This window comes from Pleuronectes platessa, chromosome 12, assembly GCF_947347685.1.
Source record: "Pleuronectes platessa chromosome 12, fPlePla1.1, whole genome shotgun sequence".
Taxonomy (NCBI): Eukaryota; Metazoa; Chordata; class Actinopteri; order Pleuronectiformes; family Pleuronectidae; genus Pleuronectes; species Pleuronectes platessa.
The window spans coordinates 9039365-9059610 of record NC_070637.1 but is presented as its reverse complement, the minus strand read 5'-3'; the positions used below and the strand labels follow the sequence as shown (position 1 = coordinate 9059610).

The 20246-nt window shown below is 42.4% G+C and overlaps 1 protein-coding gene across 1 annotated transcript in view; it reads left to right on the top strand.

Annotated features, from left to right (window-relative positions):
* cdh23 (cadherin-related 23) overlaps positions 1-20246 on the top strand; it is a 155582-nt gene that overhangs the window by 69100 nt on the left and 66236 nt on the right. The window contains exons 11-12 of the mRNA XM_053435767.1: positions 15652-15764; positions 17610-17798. Coding sequence (XP_053291742.1) covers positions 15652-15764; positions 17610-17798 — 302 coding nt within the window. The remainder of the gene's footprint in view (positions 1-15651; positions 15765-17609; positions 17799-20246) is intronic.

The following is a 20246-nucleotide window of genomic DNA, read 5'->3' as shown; positions in this document are numbered from 1 at the left end:
AGGTATGTGGGGAAAATAAACACCCGCTGGGAGGACCACAGCCGTGTGTTGACTGTATACTTTAAACTCTGCATGCCCCCTGTCGAGCCCTGAATGGCCAGGATGGAAGGACATCGGTGCCTCCAGTGTTACCAGCTGGCTGATAAGGGCTGGCACTGCTTGATAAGCCTGGTGCACCATGGGAATTTTGGGTGATAAAGATATTCATTGTTCTGCCATCTGCTGAGTCACTGCTTGACCTCACAGCCTATAAGTAAGGAATTTGACCCTGCGTGTGTGTGCGCACATGTGCACAGTCATGTATTATTTGTGAAGGGATCTGCTTTAATGCACGTGTGCACTTGATTGCTGTACAGTCCGGACAATCAGTCCACAGCCAAGTCCATTTCTTCATTGAGCTCACCATAAACACTCGGCTCCCATTCAGTGCACACACCTACTCAGTCTTACTTACCGCCTGCTGCCGCACGTTGTGTTGTTGTGTGTGTTGTGTTTGTAGCAAAGTTGAAGGGCTGAGTTAAGCTCTAGAGGAGAAGAGCATTAAAAAGACATTAATTAGGTGGTGCGATGTATTCCCATTCGTTGCAAAATCAAGAGTTATAGCACCGCACTAAGCCCTTATGTAGATGAAGCCTGTAGGCTTGATAAAATCATTATGAGTTTTATAGATAATTGAAGTTGAAGGGTGATGCAGTGCCAGGAGATAAAGGTGGGAGGGTGAGGATGTCAGATGATGCATTTTGTGTGTCTTGTGTTTTCTACGGGTACATGTGTGTGCTTGTACCTGTGTACTCGCACATATGTACAGCGTCTGTCTCTCCTAGCTCATGTGCTCTGCAGTCAGATTAACGGGGGGTATTCTTGTTGGCACACTTGAGTGTGACTCTGCACAGCGCCTCTCTTGCCTTCCTGCTCCTCGCCCCGAGTGTCCTCAGAGATCACGGCTCACTCCTGCGGGACTCGTCTCATTAGTTCAGTAATTAAGATAAACGAGGTTTTAATTGCAGCAGTGATTTATGCTAATGATTGTGGGATTCAAGATGAGGATTTCTCCTCCCTCCTCCAATGAGAGGGCAGATCAGGGATTTGATGTGTACAAGCGATAACATCGTGGCAGAGCTTTGCCTCCAATGTTGCAGATGTTATTTTTTGTTTGGATGATGGAGATTCAGGGGGCGGCTCTGGTGGTAAATCCCTGGCCCAGAGGGTGTTATGTGTCCCTTACTGGACCCCTGACCTACTGGTCTCATTATAAGCTCTTCCCATAACCTGATTCTGCCCTGTGCATTCTGTAGGTTTTCTACTAAACTTGTTTAAAATGCTCCTAACTTGGATAATTAAATAAGGATTTAATTACATGCCCTCAGTGGTTGTTGCCCTTAACAAACAATAGATAGATAAACAAACATCGGTGAGGTGAAATTGATTTAATGACCAAATACGTATTGCAGATTCTGCTGTAATTTCTCCTCGTGTTTCATTTTTTTGTGACATCCACCATCCACATTTGCATTTAGTGCTTAATGATGTTGGCCCCCTGCGAATCTCTATTGTGATTTAAAGTATAATTATCAAAGCCTAAAGCTTAAAAGCAGCATTAACCACGTTGTGTGTGTCTGTAAAAACATTTAAGCAAACAAGATCGGGAATAATAGTTTCTTCTTCTTTAATACAGCAGAGTAATCATGTTGCCTTGGATTGTTGATAGGCTCGCTGGACTGAAATAAAATCATGGGTCTAAGAGATTGTGAAGAGTCAGTTGCAAATCCTCACTGATCACATACAAGTTATCGGTACCCTGATGATAATTGCTATTACTTAGTTTTTCTCCTGGTGCTGCAAGTATTCAACCAAATATGTAAACTCTGATGAAATCCAAATGCACGGTCCCCGATGTGAAACTCAACATGTCTTGTGTGACAGAAATGGGATCTTCAAATATCACCATTCAATTTTATTTAGTGAGTCGAATTTGGCCACTGGCAACATTTTATCAGGGTGATGGTTTTTACAGTTGTTCAAAATATTCCTGTAATTCGTGTTTGAATTTTTTTTTTAATAGTTTTGGGCTCATGCTGGAAATTGGCTCATTAAGAAATGCAGGGAGGAGGATAGCAGAAGAACTTGCCAGGTGTTCAGGTATCTCTTTTAAGCAGTAACCATATGGTGAGGGAATCAAATATCTGCCTGCTCGGTCTTGTTTCACTGGTTGCTATGACTCCAGTCGCTGTCGAGAATAATAAATTACCTTTTAATCTGACAGTCTTACACCATCATGATCTCCATCTTGGCCCCAGTCCTGAAATGTTTAAGAAAAATACTATCACCTGAGAGAAAGGGAGAATTGTTTTTGCAATAGGCAAATCGAATATAAAAGTCAATGGTAGGGTCGGTAAGTTGTTTTTGAAACACTTTTTATCTCATTTGTTGAAATTCTCTTCACATCCTGATTAACAACAATACAAAGCCAGTGTCTGTGGCCATCACAGGACTGTAAACAAGAGAAGTCATTTAATTCAGACCTAATGAATTGATTCACTGGTGTACCTGCCCTTACTGCCTGCATGGACCCTGCACGTGCATGACCAGAGTCCTCACAAGTCGGCGAGGTGTGCACGGCTGAGGCAGAGATGAGAGTCAGAAGTTACAGAGTCAGTCGGCTTTTAGCAGTTGTCAGGCAGTGCACGTTCAGGCGTTTTGGAGCCGTAGCTTTGATGAGAGGGCTGATGGGGGTGGGATGTATCAGTTGGATACTTCCAAAGTGTAGCCTGCTCTTGCTAGCTTTTTCCAGATTACAAGCCCTAGCTTTGAGTTTCTTTCCAGACAAAACCAATTTCAGTGTGATGAGCTTGTATTCACATGTACAGGGCCTTACAAAAGCATTACACAGCTTTTGGCCAACAGCTCCAGCAACAAAACGTGAGCCATTATTCACGCAAAAACCCATTCCCGAGGCAGGAGCACAGACAGTCTCACTGCTACTAACAACCTCAGGGAGTGACTGACACAAAGCCCAGGAGGACTCAGTCTGGCACAATTTCCCCACAAAACGCACTCACATGAGGATGTCTGCCTGCATTCGTATCTGGATGGATTTCCTCCAACTCACATACAGATGGAAACAGGTAAAAGAAAAAAGGAAATACGAATATGGCTCTTCAGAAAACATGAAAATAGCTTATTTCCGGTCACCTTTACCTTTGTAAAAGGAGCTTGTCTGTCTGAGATTGTATCGCGGAGTTAGAGGCCAACAAGTCTTGTCCAAGAGTATTACTGTCCATCAGGATAAGAGGTAAGCCCTTGTTTAAAGTTTGTGGCCTCTCCACTGCACTGGAGCAATAGTGTAAGGACAAACGGAAGGAAACTCAGCCCAGCTTCTTACTGAATAAAAGGACATCCTCCAAGCCGTTCATGTCAGCCTCTTGTTTATCAGTGTGTGCTTGTTTCTATCTCTTTTGTCCCTTGGAAGCACAACTAATCCCATTTTAAGCCCTTTTCCATCCCTGTCCTTTTCTCCCCTTTTAGATGATTCTTCTTTACTCATTGCATCGCCTCAGTGTTGGAAAAACTGCAGCAAAGAATCAGCCTGCATTGGATTTTAATTTGCATGAACTCAAGCAGAATAATTGTCTAAATTGATAAAAGATGATGACTTGATTTTTCAGTTGTATTTACTCAAAAATCCTGCAGTGGAATGAAGTTTGTCAGAGGCAACTCAACTCGCGGATTGAGAGCACATAATACACCGACACAGACACAGTGTAGCCACAGGCAGCCACTGACTTCCATGGCCTTTGTCTGGGGTAGCATGTGAACACCCTGTCCGCCACTGCCACAGGAGTGAGACAGACAACTCCAGTGGCCCTCCTCCCTGAATACAGGTCAGAAAGGTAGGGCCCCACTATTTCCTGCCTGGATAGACCGATAAGTAGTAAAGGCGATTATTTCCCCTCGTCTGCCTCTCCAAACACATCTCTATACTTCAGTACTGCTGCACCCTGATGCTCTGATTCCCCGCTGCGACTGCCTAACTCGTTTCAGCGGGTACGCCGTAATATGGACAAGGCTAACACCTGTTATTCTATGGGGGACTCTTATTGTGACTGCCACGTCGCTAGGATTTCTCCTGGTTTTCAATTAGACGGTCCGAGGCTCTCGGCGGCCTGTTGCTATGTAATCTCTCAGAGAAAGCAGATCCATTCTGCGGCACAGTGATCACAATCCAAATGCTGGTCGAGTCTATAGCTGCTGTGTCCAGGCCTCACGGACTATGATTTACTGTATAATACTTACTGTATAAGAGTCAGTAGTATTCCTCCATTTGATCTTTTATATCCTCTTTTGAATCTGCTTAATCCAAACGAATCATGGTTTATTCAGTCAGCCAATGCCTCACATGGCATGCACTTAATGCTTCATACTCTATACTAAAACCGTCTTCACACATGACCTCTGGGTAAAATCTTGAGAATTGGAAACGGAGTTTACTCAGGGTTTGCCTTTCACACATGCACAACACAGCGGGAGGTTTTCTGCACAGACACGTTCTCAACAGCAATGAATCCTCTGCATTATTCAGTCAAGAGGTGGAGCAGCCGGGTGTAGCAGACAGAGGCAGGAAGTGACAAATTAACTCTACAGCGGAGATCACATGATTTTCTTCACAACACACAGACACCGGTGTTAGAAAATAAAACCTCCATTTTGACCTTGATGTCATTGTTTGATGTCCTTTGAAAACACTTATTTATAGCAACATTACATTCCCAGCATTTATATATTATCATTGTTGTTTGAAGGTAAGAGGCGGTCCTCCTCTATTTCTGTTTATTTGTGGAATAAAGAGGTGGCTGCTGCTTTTGGGAAATGTTATCCTTACAGCTATCTGCTTCTGAACAAGCACATTTCCAGATGTCAAACTCTATTTCCTCAGCTGCTGTCTTCCCGCCAGCTGCTGTGTGTACACAGTGTACTAAACCTGATTTTGCATCATCTAACAAATTGCAAGAAAAAGATCAGATAGAAGAGAAATCCCAAGTACGCTAGTCTAGTTTCAGAGACAATAATTCTCACACGTACACTGATCAGCCACAACACTACAACTGGCTTTTATGTTGTGGCTAATTGGTGTGTTTGTGAAAAGAGATAAGACTGTAAGACATCTTGAGCTCACAGATCAAAGCTGGTAATCAATTTAATCAATAGCTTTAAGTTTGATTGTTTTGCTCGAGACATGAAGATGCTGGATCGATATTTTTGTCTGTGACCAGGTAGAGAATCAGTGATCAACAGAGGCAGCTCTCAGATCTGTACTACATTTTAAGAGCTGTAAGAAGTGGCCTGTTACTCAGCGATAACAGATTGTAAGATGCATGTTCGTGGCCAAAAGTATAAACCTTAAATAATTTCCCTGCTCATCATTACATGTTTAGTTGCAGGTAGAGGTATCTTGTATGGTCTGGTGCTGTGAATAGTACAACTGGCAGATGCATCCATCCTGAGGGATCCAATCCCAATCTGTCAGCTCTACACATTTGTCCTTAATGTGTCTTGAGATCTGATCGCTCAGACCACATATGGAGGTGGTCTGGGACACATATTATGGATGGCATCAGCTGATGTTTATTACCTGCAACAGTTTCACAATGAGTTAAGCGTATTTTGAAGCTTCTCAGTGTCCATAAGTTAATTTCATTGTGGCCACAATGTCAACACTGATCATCACATAATGAGTTTTTCAGGTAAAACTTTATTATTCCATAATAGGGCTGCATGTTGGGCATTCAATCACTCAGCCCCTTCTGATGCACTCTCTCGCTTCTTGACATACCCACACATACATACAAATGGACACATCTATGTAATTAGGAATCAGATGAGCATTAAGTTACTCATTTCCCACGCATACAAACAGACTCAACTAAAACAACTAATTTTCTAAAATCTTCCGACATCCTCTCTGACATGCTTGACGTTTTTTACTCAAGTCCCAGTAGTAACAGACATAAGATATATAAGTCTGAAAGTTAGAGGAAAAGTTAATTTCTCCTTCATTATTACATTTATATAATTTGTATCATAACTGGGCCTTCTGTTAATGCTGGGTTCTCACTGAACCTATATTTTTGGGGTCAGAGTAGTTTAAGTTTATTCAGTTTGCATCATCATCGACACAGTATTCAAAGAAAAAGTCGACTTCTTCTGAAAAATGATTCATGGATCCTGTGTGATGCTCCTTGCTTTAAAAACTCATACATCATTTGTCACAAGGTAGATGTAGCCATGAAACACTTCTACATTCCAAGCTCAACAGAAATATGGGGGGGATCAACAGGAGCTGTTCTAGATGCAGCAGGAGCAGCTGCTAGTCAAAGCTGAGACAACAGGGCTCCTCAAAAACAGTGGAAACATATCTAACTAGCTGCATCAAGCTGTTTGATACCTGGGCAAAAAAGTTGCTTTCATCTGTCATACATTGTCTTGGAATATTTGTCCTTGAACCTCTTCTTATTTTGAAAAAAAATAAAAAAACTTCTGATGGAAGTAGTTCATTGAGTATTCATGAAATGCAGCTCGTCTGCCAATAGCAAGACGCCCACAGGGCCATTATCACTCCGCATCACACACACAAAAACACAAGCATATGCCCTGGTAGCTGTCACACACTGAAGGGTGTGTGTCAGTGCACAGATGAGCACGTGCACAGTGTGTGAAAAGCTTTTCATTTAGATTTAGAGAGACTGAGAGAAGTTTGATGACAATAACTTAACCCTCATCATCAACATGATTTGCCTGTAGGCGTGATCCTTAAAAGTGACACTAATTTGTGTACATTTATCAAAGTACATGAAATCTTAGCCCCAAGACTCTGAGCGCTGGCTGGATGCCAGATCACATTACAAGAATGTTCCAGCGCCCCCTTGGCGTCGTCACAAACTAGAGAAAACAGTTGTCACAAGCTTAGTCATGGTGATTACACTTGGAGAACTCGTTCTTCAGCTGCCCTCAAAAGCTCATTGCTCGGAGAAAAGTCATTGTCATCAACTTGTTGCATGTTCAATTGACTTCACCAGCTCAATTTCCTAGTTTCTCCTGTTCTGTCGGGCAATCCTGACAGAACAGGCTTAGTATTCTCTCTCATTTCTCGCCACTCTATTTTCCTTCTCTGTGCATTTCCTGTTTTGCTCTTTGTAAGAAGAGCGAATCTCAATGAGGAAGCTTCTTTCAGTTAATGTGCTTTGACTTCATTGTTCATGACGAAAGAATTAATCCGTGTTTGTCAATAGACAATATAAAATCTGTCGTGTTTTCCATAAGCTTTGGTAATAGTGAGTTAAAAGTGGCAAATTATATGGATTATTTATTATCTTTTCTCGCTTCACAATATTTTCTGTGTGTGTGTGTGTGTGTGTGTGTGTGTGTGTGTGTGTGTGTGTGTGTGTGTGTGCGCGCACGCGCGTGTAACCTGCAGTAGGCAAAATCATGACACGGTTTCTCATTTTCCAGTCCAATACTGTCGGTAATGTGAGAGCATGGCTAATCCCCCTGGAGTCATCTCACATCATAGTATCAAACTCTGCCAGTTAGCACCACTTGCCCTCTGACACACACACACTCAAACCCACCCACAAACACTTTGCAATTTCAGAATTGAAATATCTGTCTATTGACACCTTAACACAGACACAAATATCCTAGAAATTGTATATCTATTCGGTGTGTGTGTGTGTCTGTAGGAATTTTCACACCCTTGGGGTCTAATTGCAGTGTCCTGGCAGATCACTGGAGAACACTCTCTATCAGCAATTAGAATATGATTATATTTCTTTTCTCAGTGGGACCTGTGAGTCACTCTGTGTAATTCCAGTCAGTCTCTCTGGTAAAAGGCAATGGGTAGGTCGGTCAGTGGAAAGCCTCTTGAGCGTTTAACCAACAATCTGCTGTTGCACATGTATGTTGCAAGACAGGAGTGTTTGTGTGTGTGTGTGTGTGTTTCTGTGTGTGTGTGTGTGCAGAGCTGCCAACTCTCACGCTTCCGCCTTGTGACACACGTTTTTGCATGTTTTCACACGCACTCACGCCACACATCCAATTTCTCACGCCAAAAAAAACCTGGATCTTTTAAGTGAAGCGCATGACTAAATCTATTTTAACTTGTTGACGAGACGAGACGAAAATGTTGGTGGTTGACTAAGTCACGATCATTTTTTAAAACATCATCGTATCAGGCCGTCATGGAGTACCAGGAGCGGGCGAGTGTGTGTGTGTGTGTGTGTGTGTGTGTGCCCCAGATAGCGCACCGGTCCCGAGGCTCCGCCCCCCGCCCCGCGCACTCGCTCAGAGACACAAGACCAGAGCTCCTTCACGTGAAGGAGCTGGTCACTGACTCTTCGGCTGCTCAGTGGAAACAGTGAAAACACAGAGTTTCTCTGGTCTCAGCTGATCAGAGCTCAGCGTCTTGATCAGAGCAGAAGCTGCAGTTGGTTTCTACCGAGCTGCAGTTTCTGTGTCCGCCTCCAGCCTGACCTGCTCTCACTTTTCGTTTAAATATTTCGCCAACTAAAATATATATTTTTAAGCTATTAGGCTGCAGCTATATGTTTTTATTTATTTAAAAATAGGGTACTTCTTATTTCATACATTTTCCACAAATACGGGGAGGACTCAAATAACCCTACAAAGGTCTGTGTTTAATTTATTTCAAAGTAGGCCGACACTTGCCTGTGTATTTTCTTCTCTTCATAAGCGTTTGGTTTTTCCTTTGTTGTAACAGGTAAAAATATCAATCAAATGTCAACAGTTTTCTTTATTGTTGTTCGATAATTTCATAAATGCAACAAACCATAGTTTAGTATAGTATAACTTTATATAAAACTTTATTAGCTTTGTTATCAAATATGTTTTGCGGCTCCAGACAATTTTATTTTGGGGAAGAGGGTCCATTGTGTTGCTTAAAAAGGCTACTGTTTAAGCACTTTATTTGTTGCACTTTTTTGTCTGATGGAAAGTGTGGTGGGAGGCGAACATAAATCATTAACTGCTCTTAAGAATACAATTATTTAAAATATAGGTTAGGTTTCAGTTCAGAATTAGTTGAAAACCATTGTAATCAAAATGTCAATCAACCTACCTTGGTCAAATCTTAAACAAAGGTCTATTAATTAGGCTATATTGTGGTCATTGAGGCACAACAATAGTTTTCTGGTTGAATGTTCAGCTCAAGGCTAGAAGGCCCTACAAGTCATGATCAGAGGAACATGAATCAGAAGAAGTTCAGGTATTGCACATCTTTAGCATACCACCCAAAAATCCACTAGAATGCAGGAAACAACATCTACTTAAACCAACATTTCCTGGGGGTGGACCTTCAGCTATGTCTTTGCGTCACAGAATGTAACCAATGTTGTCCATCTCCAGTCGGCCGCTCCTATCAACGACTTCGGGCCCCAAAGGCCACCAGAATGCAGCGAACAACATGGATACAACGCCAAATTACAACAATTCCCTGATATTTGAGCCACCAACGTGTGTGGCTGTGTGCGCGGCAAAATGTTGGTCACCCCCGACAAAATCTCACTCCAAGGTTTTTTGAAAAGTTGGCAGCTCTGGTGTGTGTGTGTGTGTGTGTGTGTGTGTCTGTGTGTGTGTGTGTGTGTGTGTGTGTGTGTGTGTGTGTGTGTGTGTGTGGGTGTGTGTGTGTGGGTGGGTGTGTGTGTGTGTGTCAGTCGTTGCTTGGCCAGGTGAGCACCAAGTTGTCCGGGTAAGGAGCGGCTGTTGGTTAGATTGGCATTCTAGTCAGGCCACTGAAGCTGACAAACCAATTTAGAGGCATGATGCCCACAAAGAGTGGGTCAGAGTCCCTGATGCACATTACCCCCCACCACAACCAATCATTATCAACAACAACCTCTTGCCTGGCCCTCCAATCAGAGGAGAAAAGGGGAATGTTGCAATGAACGCTGTGTCAGCCTATTTGCATTGGTGCATGACACAAAATGGCTTTTTTTTCTCCCATGTTCAATCTTATGATGATATTGACATACACACACTTTAACGTGTGGTCAGATACACATACCATCACACTCTGTAGCACAGTCAACACTTTGTAACACACATTCGCACCCTTTTCTTTTTTCAAGTTTCACTTCACACACACACACACATACACACACACAAGGTGGAGGACCAACAGCAGGGGGAGGTGAGGCTGTGTCCGTCCGCTGTAGCAAACTCCCTGTTTGCCAAGGCCACAGTAGTGGGACACCTGGTCGGTTGAATTTTCCCAATGGCGTGCACGTACAGTATCCTCATCACGCGACATTCCAAGAGGATGAGGCACTGCCCCGTCTAGATGCAGCGGCCTCCATCTAGTTTTGACCAATCCAAGAAGAACCCCTGTCACGCCCAATATATCAATATATAACCTATGTGCGCACTCTGTCTAAGCGCCATGTTTCCTGTGCAGCTTACTGTGTAGGATCAGTGGTCCATGCATGATCATTTGCTGGACACCGCAGTTTCCTGTCCTGTGACCTCTGAATAAACCTGCTTAATTTTAACTTGAGAACGACGACTCCTGCCTTTGATTTCCACCCGCAACAATGACACAAATGATACATAATAAACAACTTGACCCTAGCAGTTACATTAAGGTTAATGCAGTGATTACCAAGTGTTATCATATTGCAAGAGAATATGTAATGCTGTTAATCATCTTCTTGTTTCTTGGAGTGTCAGTGCCAACATGTCTGTATTATTAAAAAAAAAAAAGTTTTATGATGATGAGATTATAAGTAATTTTAGAATATAGGACTAGATGATGAATATCCCTTGTTTGTTTGAAAGTCTTCTGCACAATTCAAGTCACCATCTGCCATTAGATGTTAGAAAGGTGTTAGTGGCCATCAGTGGATGTCAGGGTCATAACTTCCGTTGTGCTCCTTTGCATCATTAAATGTTTGGGCCTTGTAATGAACGATACAGGGCGAAGTTGAGGGTACGCTGAGGCTAATGGTAAATTAGCTACTGACTTGTATGGCGGTACTATGAAAGCCATGAGTTCTGCTCAATAGATCAGACATCTAGCCTGGATGCCAGACAAACTTAGCCCCGCCCACAACATTTGAGGTCGGGAAGTTCAGTCTGGAGTCGATCCGTTGGGGAGAAATTATGCCCGAACAGAAACTGTTCGGACCATCAGATTGTCAGGGCGGGCTTTATACGATGATGGACGATGATCAACAGTAACGTAATCAACCACGTCATCAAAGTGCGCTTGGGTTGAAATCGTTTTCAACAAACATGCCTGCCGCTGGAGAGCTGAGATGTGTAGAGGCTGCCATTGAGTCTGTTTTAGGAGACATCGACAGCGCATTCATTTTGAAAGAGGAACAGAGAAGGTGGAAGCGACGCCAAAGCGCCGCGCTAATCCCTATCGCACCGGCGCTTGGCTGTTCACACCGGACACTGAAGTCACGCTAATAACATCACCCGTTGATCCAGTAGTATTCAAGCATATACTTACTTGTTGCTCCAACATTATGCAACAGCGTCCCAACATTTATCTTTTTTTGGTGTTGTCTTTATACAACATGTTCCGAGGATCATACAACTCACTGTACTTCTCCACTTCAATTATTAATATAATGTCATCCATGTTGAAGAACTTCTCCGCTGTTTGCTCCGTTAAATGTCGGATGTCGAGGGTAAATTACGTATTCTCCACTCAAGCCTATGTGGAGAATACGTAGCCCCCCCCCCTCTCTTTTTATTTTTATCACTGCTTGTGTGGCCGTAGTGGATGGGCAGAGGGGGAAATTGAATAATGTCATTGGTAAAATTAAAACTCCAGGACAACAGAAGGGGAATTCAAAGTATGGGATGCATATTTAATTTTTTTGAAAACACGCCCCATAATCACAGCCCAATGGAGCGGTATCAGACTCACATTCTGACTAGAATTGTGAGTATGACAACGTCAGGCTATCAGACATCATTACCTCAAGCCCCTTTTTAACCTGAACACTATCACATCTTAGAACATAGGACAAAAGGGGGAATATCCCTTGTATGTTCTACTGCACTAATTAATGCCTTGATTAATCTATTTATTGACTTACTCAATTGAATAGATAATGTAATGGACATAATCAGCAGTAGCAGTAACATTTTTACCCCCTTCACCTCTTTCCACCTTTTGGACTCAATCCAGGCTAATTACCCAAGGTCTCGACCCTCTCTGCCGGCCTGCCTCCTCTCCTCCTTCCCCCCTCTCTGCTCTTTGTTCTGTTGTTGCCTCCTATTCCAGGCTGTGGTACTGGGCAATAACAGACCAACGAGTATGGAATGGGGAACACAAGCAAGGGTTAATCTGTTGACCCTAGCCACTGTGCACTGAAGACCTATCATCTGACCATTTTTCTCTGGAGTCAAGACCTCAGCTAATACTATAAACCCTCAGAAAGAGTGATTCTTAGTTGACACCACTATGAAAAAAAGCAATATTTGTAATATTGTGACATGCACTGATAAGTGCCTACATGCAGGAAAAAAAGCTTTTAACATATTTAAGGTCATACTTAAGTCAGTCATTACTCTGGCATGTTGTAAAAAGAGATTGTATGTGCAGAGAGTTACAAATCCATATTAGTGATTAAGACAATAATCACAGTAGAGGAAACCAAATAATGTGTATAACGTCTGACTTGCATATTTCAAAAGCTGCATTTACTATCTGAAAAACAGTGGTTGCTTTTGTACATTTCAGATAGAGACGCATAATAATTTTATGGTCAGAAACAAAAAGCTGATTAGTTTATAATAGGATGTCATGGATGTAGTCCTCAAGAAGAAATTAGCTAAGTGATGAAATCTCTGTTTTGTCAATAACACCTCGACCTGTAACCGATGTTACTACTCTGTGCATTTTTAATAATCTCTACATGACATCATTGAACCAAAGCCTAAACATTTTCATTTTTTTCAGCCAAATTTATGATTTATGTTACTAACATTTGTATATTTTTTTTTCTAAATCTGTTCTGAACTAAATGCTTATAGATAGACAGAAATAAAAAATACTTGGCAGACAAAGCATCAGTGTTAGATTAATTGAAAAAGCCACAAAAGTAAATTTAGTTAAAATAAAAAATTGCAGTGGACCAGTGTGGACAACAGCATGACTTTTTTTTTTAAATGATATCCATTCTCTATATTTATTACAAGACTTCCATTTCCTGGCATGTCTACTACAGTGTGATTATTCTTTATCTTAAAAACACAACACTCCGGGTCTCTTCAATCAACCAGTCAACTATGTGCTTGTGGTGTATTGTGTGTATATTTATTCTTAATCTATTTTCATCTAGACATTGAATGACTTTAACAGGCATGTTTTCTCTTGTTCATCCTGACATTATCCTGTTTATCATACACCAGTTGCAATGCTCTCAGCTGGTCAGAGCAGAGCTTTCAGGTGGACTTGAATATCAGGAGTCTTCTCATTCAGACCTGTTTGCTCCATTGTTTGCCTTTCACTGAGCAGATTGCTGGGATAGTGTTAAAATGCATGAACTGCTATACTGTCAGAAGATTGCACAGCGGCCGCTTCAGGTCTCAGGCAACACATGTGGCACAGATCAGGAATAGGAATGAAAATGGCAGTTGGGTGTGTTTTCGTTAGTTGTCTCCATCTGCTGGGTGTAATTAGCAGGCAACTGCCACATGATGTCTAAAAGAGAGAGGGAGAGAGAGCATGTCAAAGAAGAGTGGAGGAGAGGTGAGAAAGTTAACAAGTAGGACAGTAATTTAAAAAGGAAGTGGGGGAATTAGAAACGTATATGAGTTTAGGACTCAAGTGGGTCTCAGTCTAATATTTTAACCTGTATAATTAAAGTGAATAGAGAACATCAGGCACACTTAAACTTGTTAATGAGAACAGTGCAGCGTTTATAATTTGAAATGCTCGTCTTTGAAGAAGTGCACAGACTATAGCAAAGTTAATGCAATCCATCAGCCCATGTGAAGTGATGTAGTGCAGGAGCAATGTGCAGTCTGGTAACAGTCAGTCTTGTATGCATTCGCATTGTCTTGAGTTTTAAACACATGGTTGCAAGAATCAGAATTGAGGGTTTATTGAATGTTTTATCAACATAATGTTAAAGAGATTCATTAATAAGTCTCAATCAATCATAACCCCTCATCATTTAATACAATTTGACTCTTAGGGCTTAACAACATGTTACATCCTCTGCCCTTAACCCTCGACAAGAGAAACTACAAGAAATCTTCCAAAAGCCTCAGAGAGAGCCACAAGTGAGGGATCCCTCCCCCAGGTTGGACAGAAGTGTAACAGAGCACATCAAGAATATAACGACTTATAACATTCATGAGAAAAGACAGTTACATACACAAATTACATAAATGGAGAGTCAAATCAATGTTTAAAGTATTTATACAAAACATAAAGTCTGACAGAGAGGAAAGGAGCAGTAATGACAGTTTAATGATAACCGCACTTCCATTAATGGTAGTATATGTGAGTAGGCATATTGAAATGTAAGAAATCTAGCCTCTTGGGAAAGAGTCCAGTCAGTAAAATATATTGATGAGACATTAAAGGGCTGAAGAGGAGGAAAGACAAGCTCTATGTGTCCCTCGACGACCTGAGCCAGCTCTAACTACATGCTTTTTAAAAAAGGAAGGTTTTAGGCTGACTCTAAAATGTAATGTGGGGGGGGGGGGGCTGCTTTTTTAACTGAAACTTGCGGATCACTCCACAGGAAAGGAGCTCGATAGATCGATACATGACATATATCCATCTCTCTAAAATACCTCTGGCTTTTATCTACTTATTATTACGCAGACATTACAATGGAAAAAGCAGTTATTTTGTATCTACACTTTTTCATAATTTAAGTCCAGACTTTCTTCAGAGTTTCTCCTGCCAGTCCACTTGTAGAAACTCAGGAGAATGTCAGAATGAGCCCATTTGAGAGCACAACAGGAGATCCTCTGCAGGAATCACCACCAGCGAGTGGTGTGTTGATGACCCTTCAAAACAAATGACATATGAATAAAAGAAAAAACAGTACAAATATCTCGGGATGAAAATGCGATGCCATACATGTAGAAGACACAGATGAAGATGTCGAAAGAGTGTGCGCTGATGTTGTTACTGATGTGGTGTGAACAAAAACACGTGATCTCCAGAGCAGAATTAAACATTAGCTCTGCCTCTGCCTGCTGCACCCCCCCCCCTCACATGAACGCTGCTGAGATTTGTATGACAATACGACATATGTTCAGTGGATGTGAATAAACAGGGACTCTGACCCTAACATCCCCTAAAGAAGTTGAGTTGGAAGAGGTAGCTGATGGAGAAATGGAAGCAGTGGAAGGTGAGTGTGGACAGGTTGGAGGTGGTGGGTCAGCCTAAGGCAGGTCAGGTAGAGAGACAAAAGAGAGCACAGCAAAAGCCCAATCCATATTGCATGAAATGGAGACATGCACATTGCTCATCCACCGCCTCCCTCTCCAGCCGCACCTCGCTGCATCCCAGAGGTTGTGCTGAATTATCCACCACGCCAGTTTCTTTTGTCCCTCTGACTTTCTTATCTCTTTCTCTCTCTCTCTCTCCATCTATCCATTCAGGGAACACCAACAGCGTTTTTGCCCTGGACTACATCAGCGGCTCTCTGACAGTGAACGGCCAGGTGGACAGAGAAAACCCACTCTACTCAGCAGGATTCACTCTCACTGTCAAGGTGAGCCTCTGAATGTGAGGCGGGGGGGTGGGGTGGAGGGACTGTCACAACCCAGACAAGCGATCGAAAATCTGTTTCGCCAGTGGATCAAGAGAGAGCTTTGATATGATAGTGTATGAAATCAATGCACTTTCTGCCTCAAAGGACCTGCTAAATGCAATACTTTGCCCGTGCTTGTACTATACATATCACATAAAAGTCTTTGACGATACACACTGTTCCAATTAAGAAAGATTTCAAGGTAAGTGCAACACTGATTAAATACAAGATCCTGTCGCAATGCACAGTATGTGTCTATAGATGTTGTGTCAATATGCCTCCACACTAATATGTTCCAGTATGTTAACTGGGCTTCTCAGTGAAGGCATTTATGTTTCTGATTCTCTGATAATGTCCCATTTAGAGGCTTGTGTTCAGTTAACTGTCAGCAGCCACGGAGGACAGAGGGAGCGGAGGAGGACAAGATAAAGGAAAAGGATTTACAGAGCTCTTCATTGCTTAGGGCTCCTTTGTTCTTCCCTCTGGTTCTTTCTTTTTGTCTGTATGGAGCAGGTGCAGTCTCCGAATCCCTCTGTCCCTCCACTGAGCGTAACGTCTATCTCACTTGGTTTTTTAGCATGTCAGTCCTGGGCTCTCCCCCTCAATCTCTCCCCACCCACAGATCTTCCCACCTTGTCCACTCTACCACTCTCTCTTTTGCCGTCACTTCTTCTCTTTCAGGGTCGTACACTGAGTGGCTCCCACCCGATGTGAGAGGGTGCGTGAAATGAAAGCGGATAGATCTGCGATCAAATGAGCACCTTTTGCTGTGTAACTGTAATGTTACATGGATTCTGATGGCTGTCTAGTCAAATCGTTTACACCTGCACTGGACAATAAATGTCCTTAAAGAGCAGCTAATGGCCTCACTAGCACTCATGTGTTTCCTCATTCAGCTGCTATTATTGCTAATAAAAAGCAGGTTGCATGACATTTTTATGAAAGCGTGCTGAGATACAGCCGGCTCTGAGGTTTAATACAAAAGAGATTATGCCTTACATATCCCAGCCTCACTCTATCTTCTTAATTGAAATCAATAATTACATAGAAAAAAGGTAGAATAAGTGAAAGTGCTGAAAACGAAAAAATGTCGCCCCAAAAATGTATTTATAAGATATGGATTTTTGTATTTTTTTTATACATTTTCTCTGCCTCTCTCTACTTGTGCTTTCTTAGGTGGTGCTGCTATTGATTGCGGTTTGCCATAGTAATACAACTAATTTCTCAACTTCAGGCAGCTTAGATAGTACCGAGCATATGGAGGTCGCGGTCAAATGACTCAGTGGCATCGGGACGGGGGAGGCTAAACTTCCTTGATTACCCGGGCAGAGGCATGTTGTAGCTGCCTCTTCTCTTACTGCTCGTGACACCACTCTATCAATAAAAGGGACCACACCCGCCCAGTCCTACCTCTGCCTCATTTTTTCATTTTACACCCCTCACATCTTTGATACTCTGGCGAAACCGAATGTGTGTGTGTGTGCGATTGTGTCTTCGAAATGCGACTCCTCATTGTGTGTGCGTGCGCGTGCTTGTGTGGATGTACATTTTCTGGGCCCCTCTTTTGCCGCCACTTTGAGCCTATTTCTATGATTGCTTTGAGTCTGTCTTTCCACCTATTGATCCAATAAATGAACAGCTGTAAATACCTGGCTGAGATTGCTTGGTGACCACCTCCACCCAAAATGATATTTTCAGTGCAATCAAATGCATCTCATGTCTCTCTCTCTCTCTCTCTCTCTCTCTCTCTCTCTCTCTCTCTCTCTCTCCCTCCCTGCCGCTCCCCGTTCCCTTGCTCACTATAAGGCCACAGAGTTGAAAGATGATCGCAGTCCATCAGATGCAACAGTGATGACCACCTTCACCATTCTGCTAATTGACAAGAATGACAATGCCCCGAAGTTCAACAGCTCCGAGTATCGAGTCCGCATCACTGAGTTGGCCCAGGTCGGCTTTGCCCTGCCCCTCTTCATCCAGGCCGAAGATAAGGATGAGGTGAGTCACTCACATGATGGAAGTCACAGTTAACAGCAGTCACGACATTTCTCAACAGGATAAGGCTCTTATTCAGATATGGCTTCAATTCAACTATGCTGTATCTGATCAACATCTGATATTTTCTTTAGTGTACTCTGTGTTTTTTTTTTGGGTTGCGAAAAATAAATGTGGAGGTTATGAGATCATAAAGATTCACAAAATATTCAGCCTGTATCTTCTCATTTTCATCCAGTGCTTATCGTCAAACCAGCACCCACCACCATGTCTGTAATTAACATTAATACCCTTATTATTTTATTAAATAACTTATTTAATGTAAATTAAATCAAGCTTCTGTTTAAGGTGCTATCTGCAGTCTGTGTCCATTGTCTGACAAAGACAATTTGAGGGAAGACTGCACTCTTTAAATTAAAGTTTTCGAAGTTCCCACAACTCCAGCAGTGATACATCTCCTCTACTGCAGATCGCATTATATATCAGAGTCATATTCTCATGTTGAACTTTGATTTATATTCTATCAATCTTTAAGATAAAATAAATATTTTTGAGCAATGAGTTTTTGATCTAGTTGAGGGTGAAATACAGTATAAGGTAGTATACAGTTGTTATTTCAGTGTATCAGATTAATATTTTATTTGATCAGCCTAAATACAAATTAGCGTAGTTATGCATGAATTAACAACGGGATGTTTGAGACTAAGGAGGTACAGAGCCAAACATAAACGTGACACAAGACACTTTTCACTCTTGATTTGATCTTTAAACAAAGTCAGGTTTATCTATAAATGCAACAGCTAAAAGAACCTCAGGATGAAACTGCTTACACATGGCAGATGTGTGTGTGTGTGTGTGTGTGTGTGTGTGTGTGTGTGTGTCTGTGTCTGTGTTTGAGGACCGTCAGCAACGGTGTACAACAGAATGTCACTTCCCATTAGCTGGATCTATCAACCTAATGTGGTGACACACCGTCACACTCCCCAACACACACACGCAACTCAAACCCTTTTTCACTTTACGCTTGCTCTGCCATCCTGTCTCTCACTTTCTCTTTCCCTCCTTCTCTCCTATGTGCACATGCCCGCTCCCACCAGTGCATTGGACTCGACTACAATTTAATTTGCTCTGGAAGAGATGGGATAGAGCATCAAATTATACCTAACGAGGAAAATCAATCACCAAGGGTGCAGATAAGACGAAAGCTAGTCAACTCTGATTGATTTAGGCACAGTAGCTGCCGGGGTGGAATTTGACAGATAACTGCAAGTCAAGTGGATAGAGAAAAGGATGGAGAGTAAAGAGAGCAAAGCATGAGGAGAGGAGGGAGGAGAAGAGAGGAGAGGAACAGAAAGTAGCTTGCATCGAAGCAAAGCCAAAAGTCAGAATAATTGGTGGAGCAGGAAGAAACTGCGAGGTGAGCAGACAGAAGAGAAGGAAAACACTTGAAGGAGCGATAGCAGGAGCATTTAGCGGCAAGTCTGTTTATTCATTCCGAGGACGGCGTGTTGCCGGCAGACAGGGGAGTGCTGCGAGCGTGTCGCTGCATGCAGGTGGGCTGACGACTCCGACACCTGGCATGTGATTAGAGGTCCCTCTGTAGGTTAGCACCCAGCATTTTACCACTTCCACTCGGTCCGGAAAGGTTCCTAGTCACTTAACATTCCAGCATCTGCAGCTAAGAGATCTCATCACAAAACTAGTTTCACCGATGTGCTGCATAAGAAATCCCTCCTTCTGTTCTATTAGTAACCACAGCTTTCTGCTCATCGCAAGCAAAGAATACCTTTAAAAAAAGCTGACTATGTCAAATGCTGTGTCCTCAAATTGTGTGCATAGACATAGAAATTGCCTGTTCTCACCCAGTCTTGCATTTTAAGACGGCTGCCGTCAGACGTTTTTATTTTTTGTCTTGCAGTTTTGTATTGCTGTTTTGATCCTTTAAAACCTGAATGTCAGTGCCAGTACACACACTCATTCACACTCCGCTACACCTGTGCTGTAATCTCACTTTTTCCAAGTGTGAGGGATTATAGGCAGACGTTTCATTTTTTAGACGATGACACAAGTGGTAGTTAACTCTCTCTCTCTGTCTGTCTGTCGCTGCCTTCATATCCCCTTCTGCTCGGCTAGGATCTTAAAAAACTTTTGCTGCTGGAACTTGTCACTAAACTTTGTGGCAGCTGCATCTGACAGGGTGCTTTTATTGGGGGCTTCTAAAGGCAGGAGCAAATGGACAGGCAATTACGTTTTATGGGCAGTTTGAGGTGACATCCCTGCATATTGGATGGTCTTTTAAATAGGAGTCATCAGCCACAATGGTTCTCCCAGAGATGAAAACAAAAACAAGGGGGCTATTTCAACCACCAGCATAATGCCAATCAACCACCGCACCCGTCTTCCTCTCTCTGCCACAGTGGCTGTGTGATTGGCCGCCCCGCAGCTTTATAT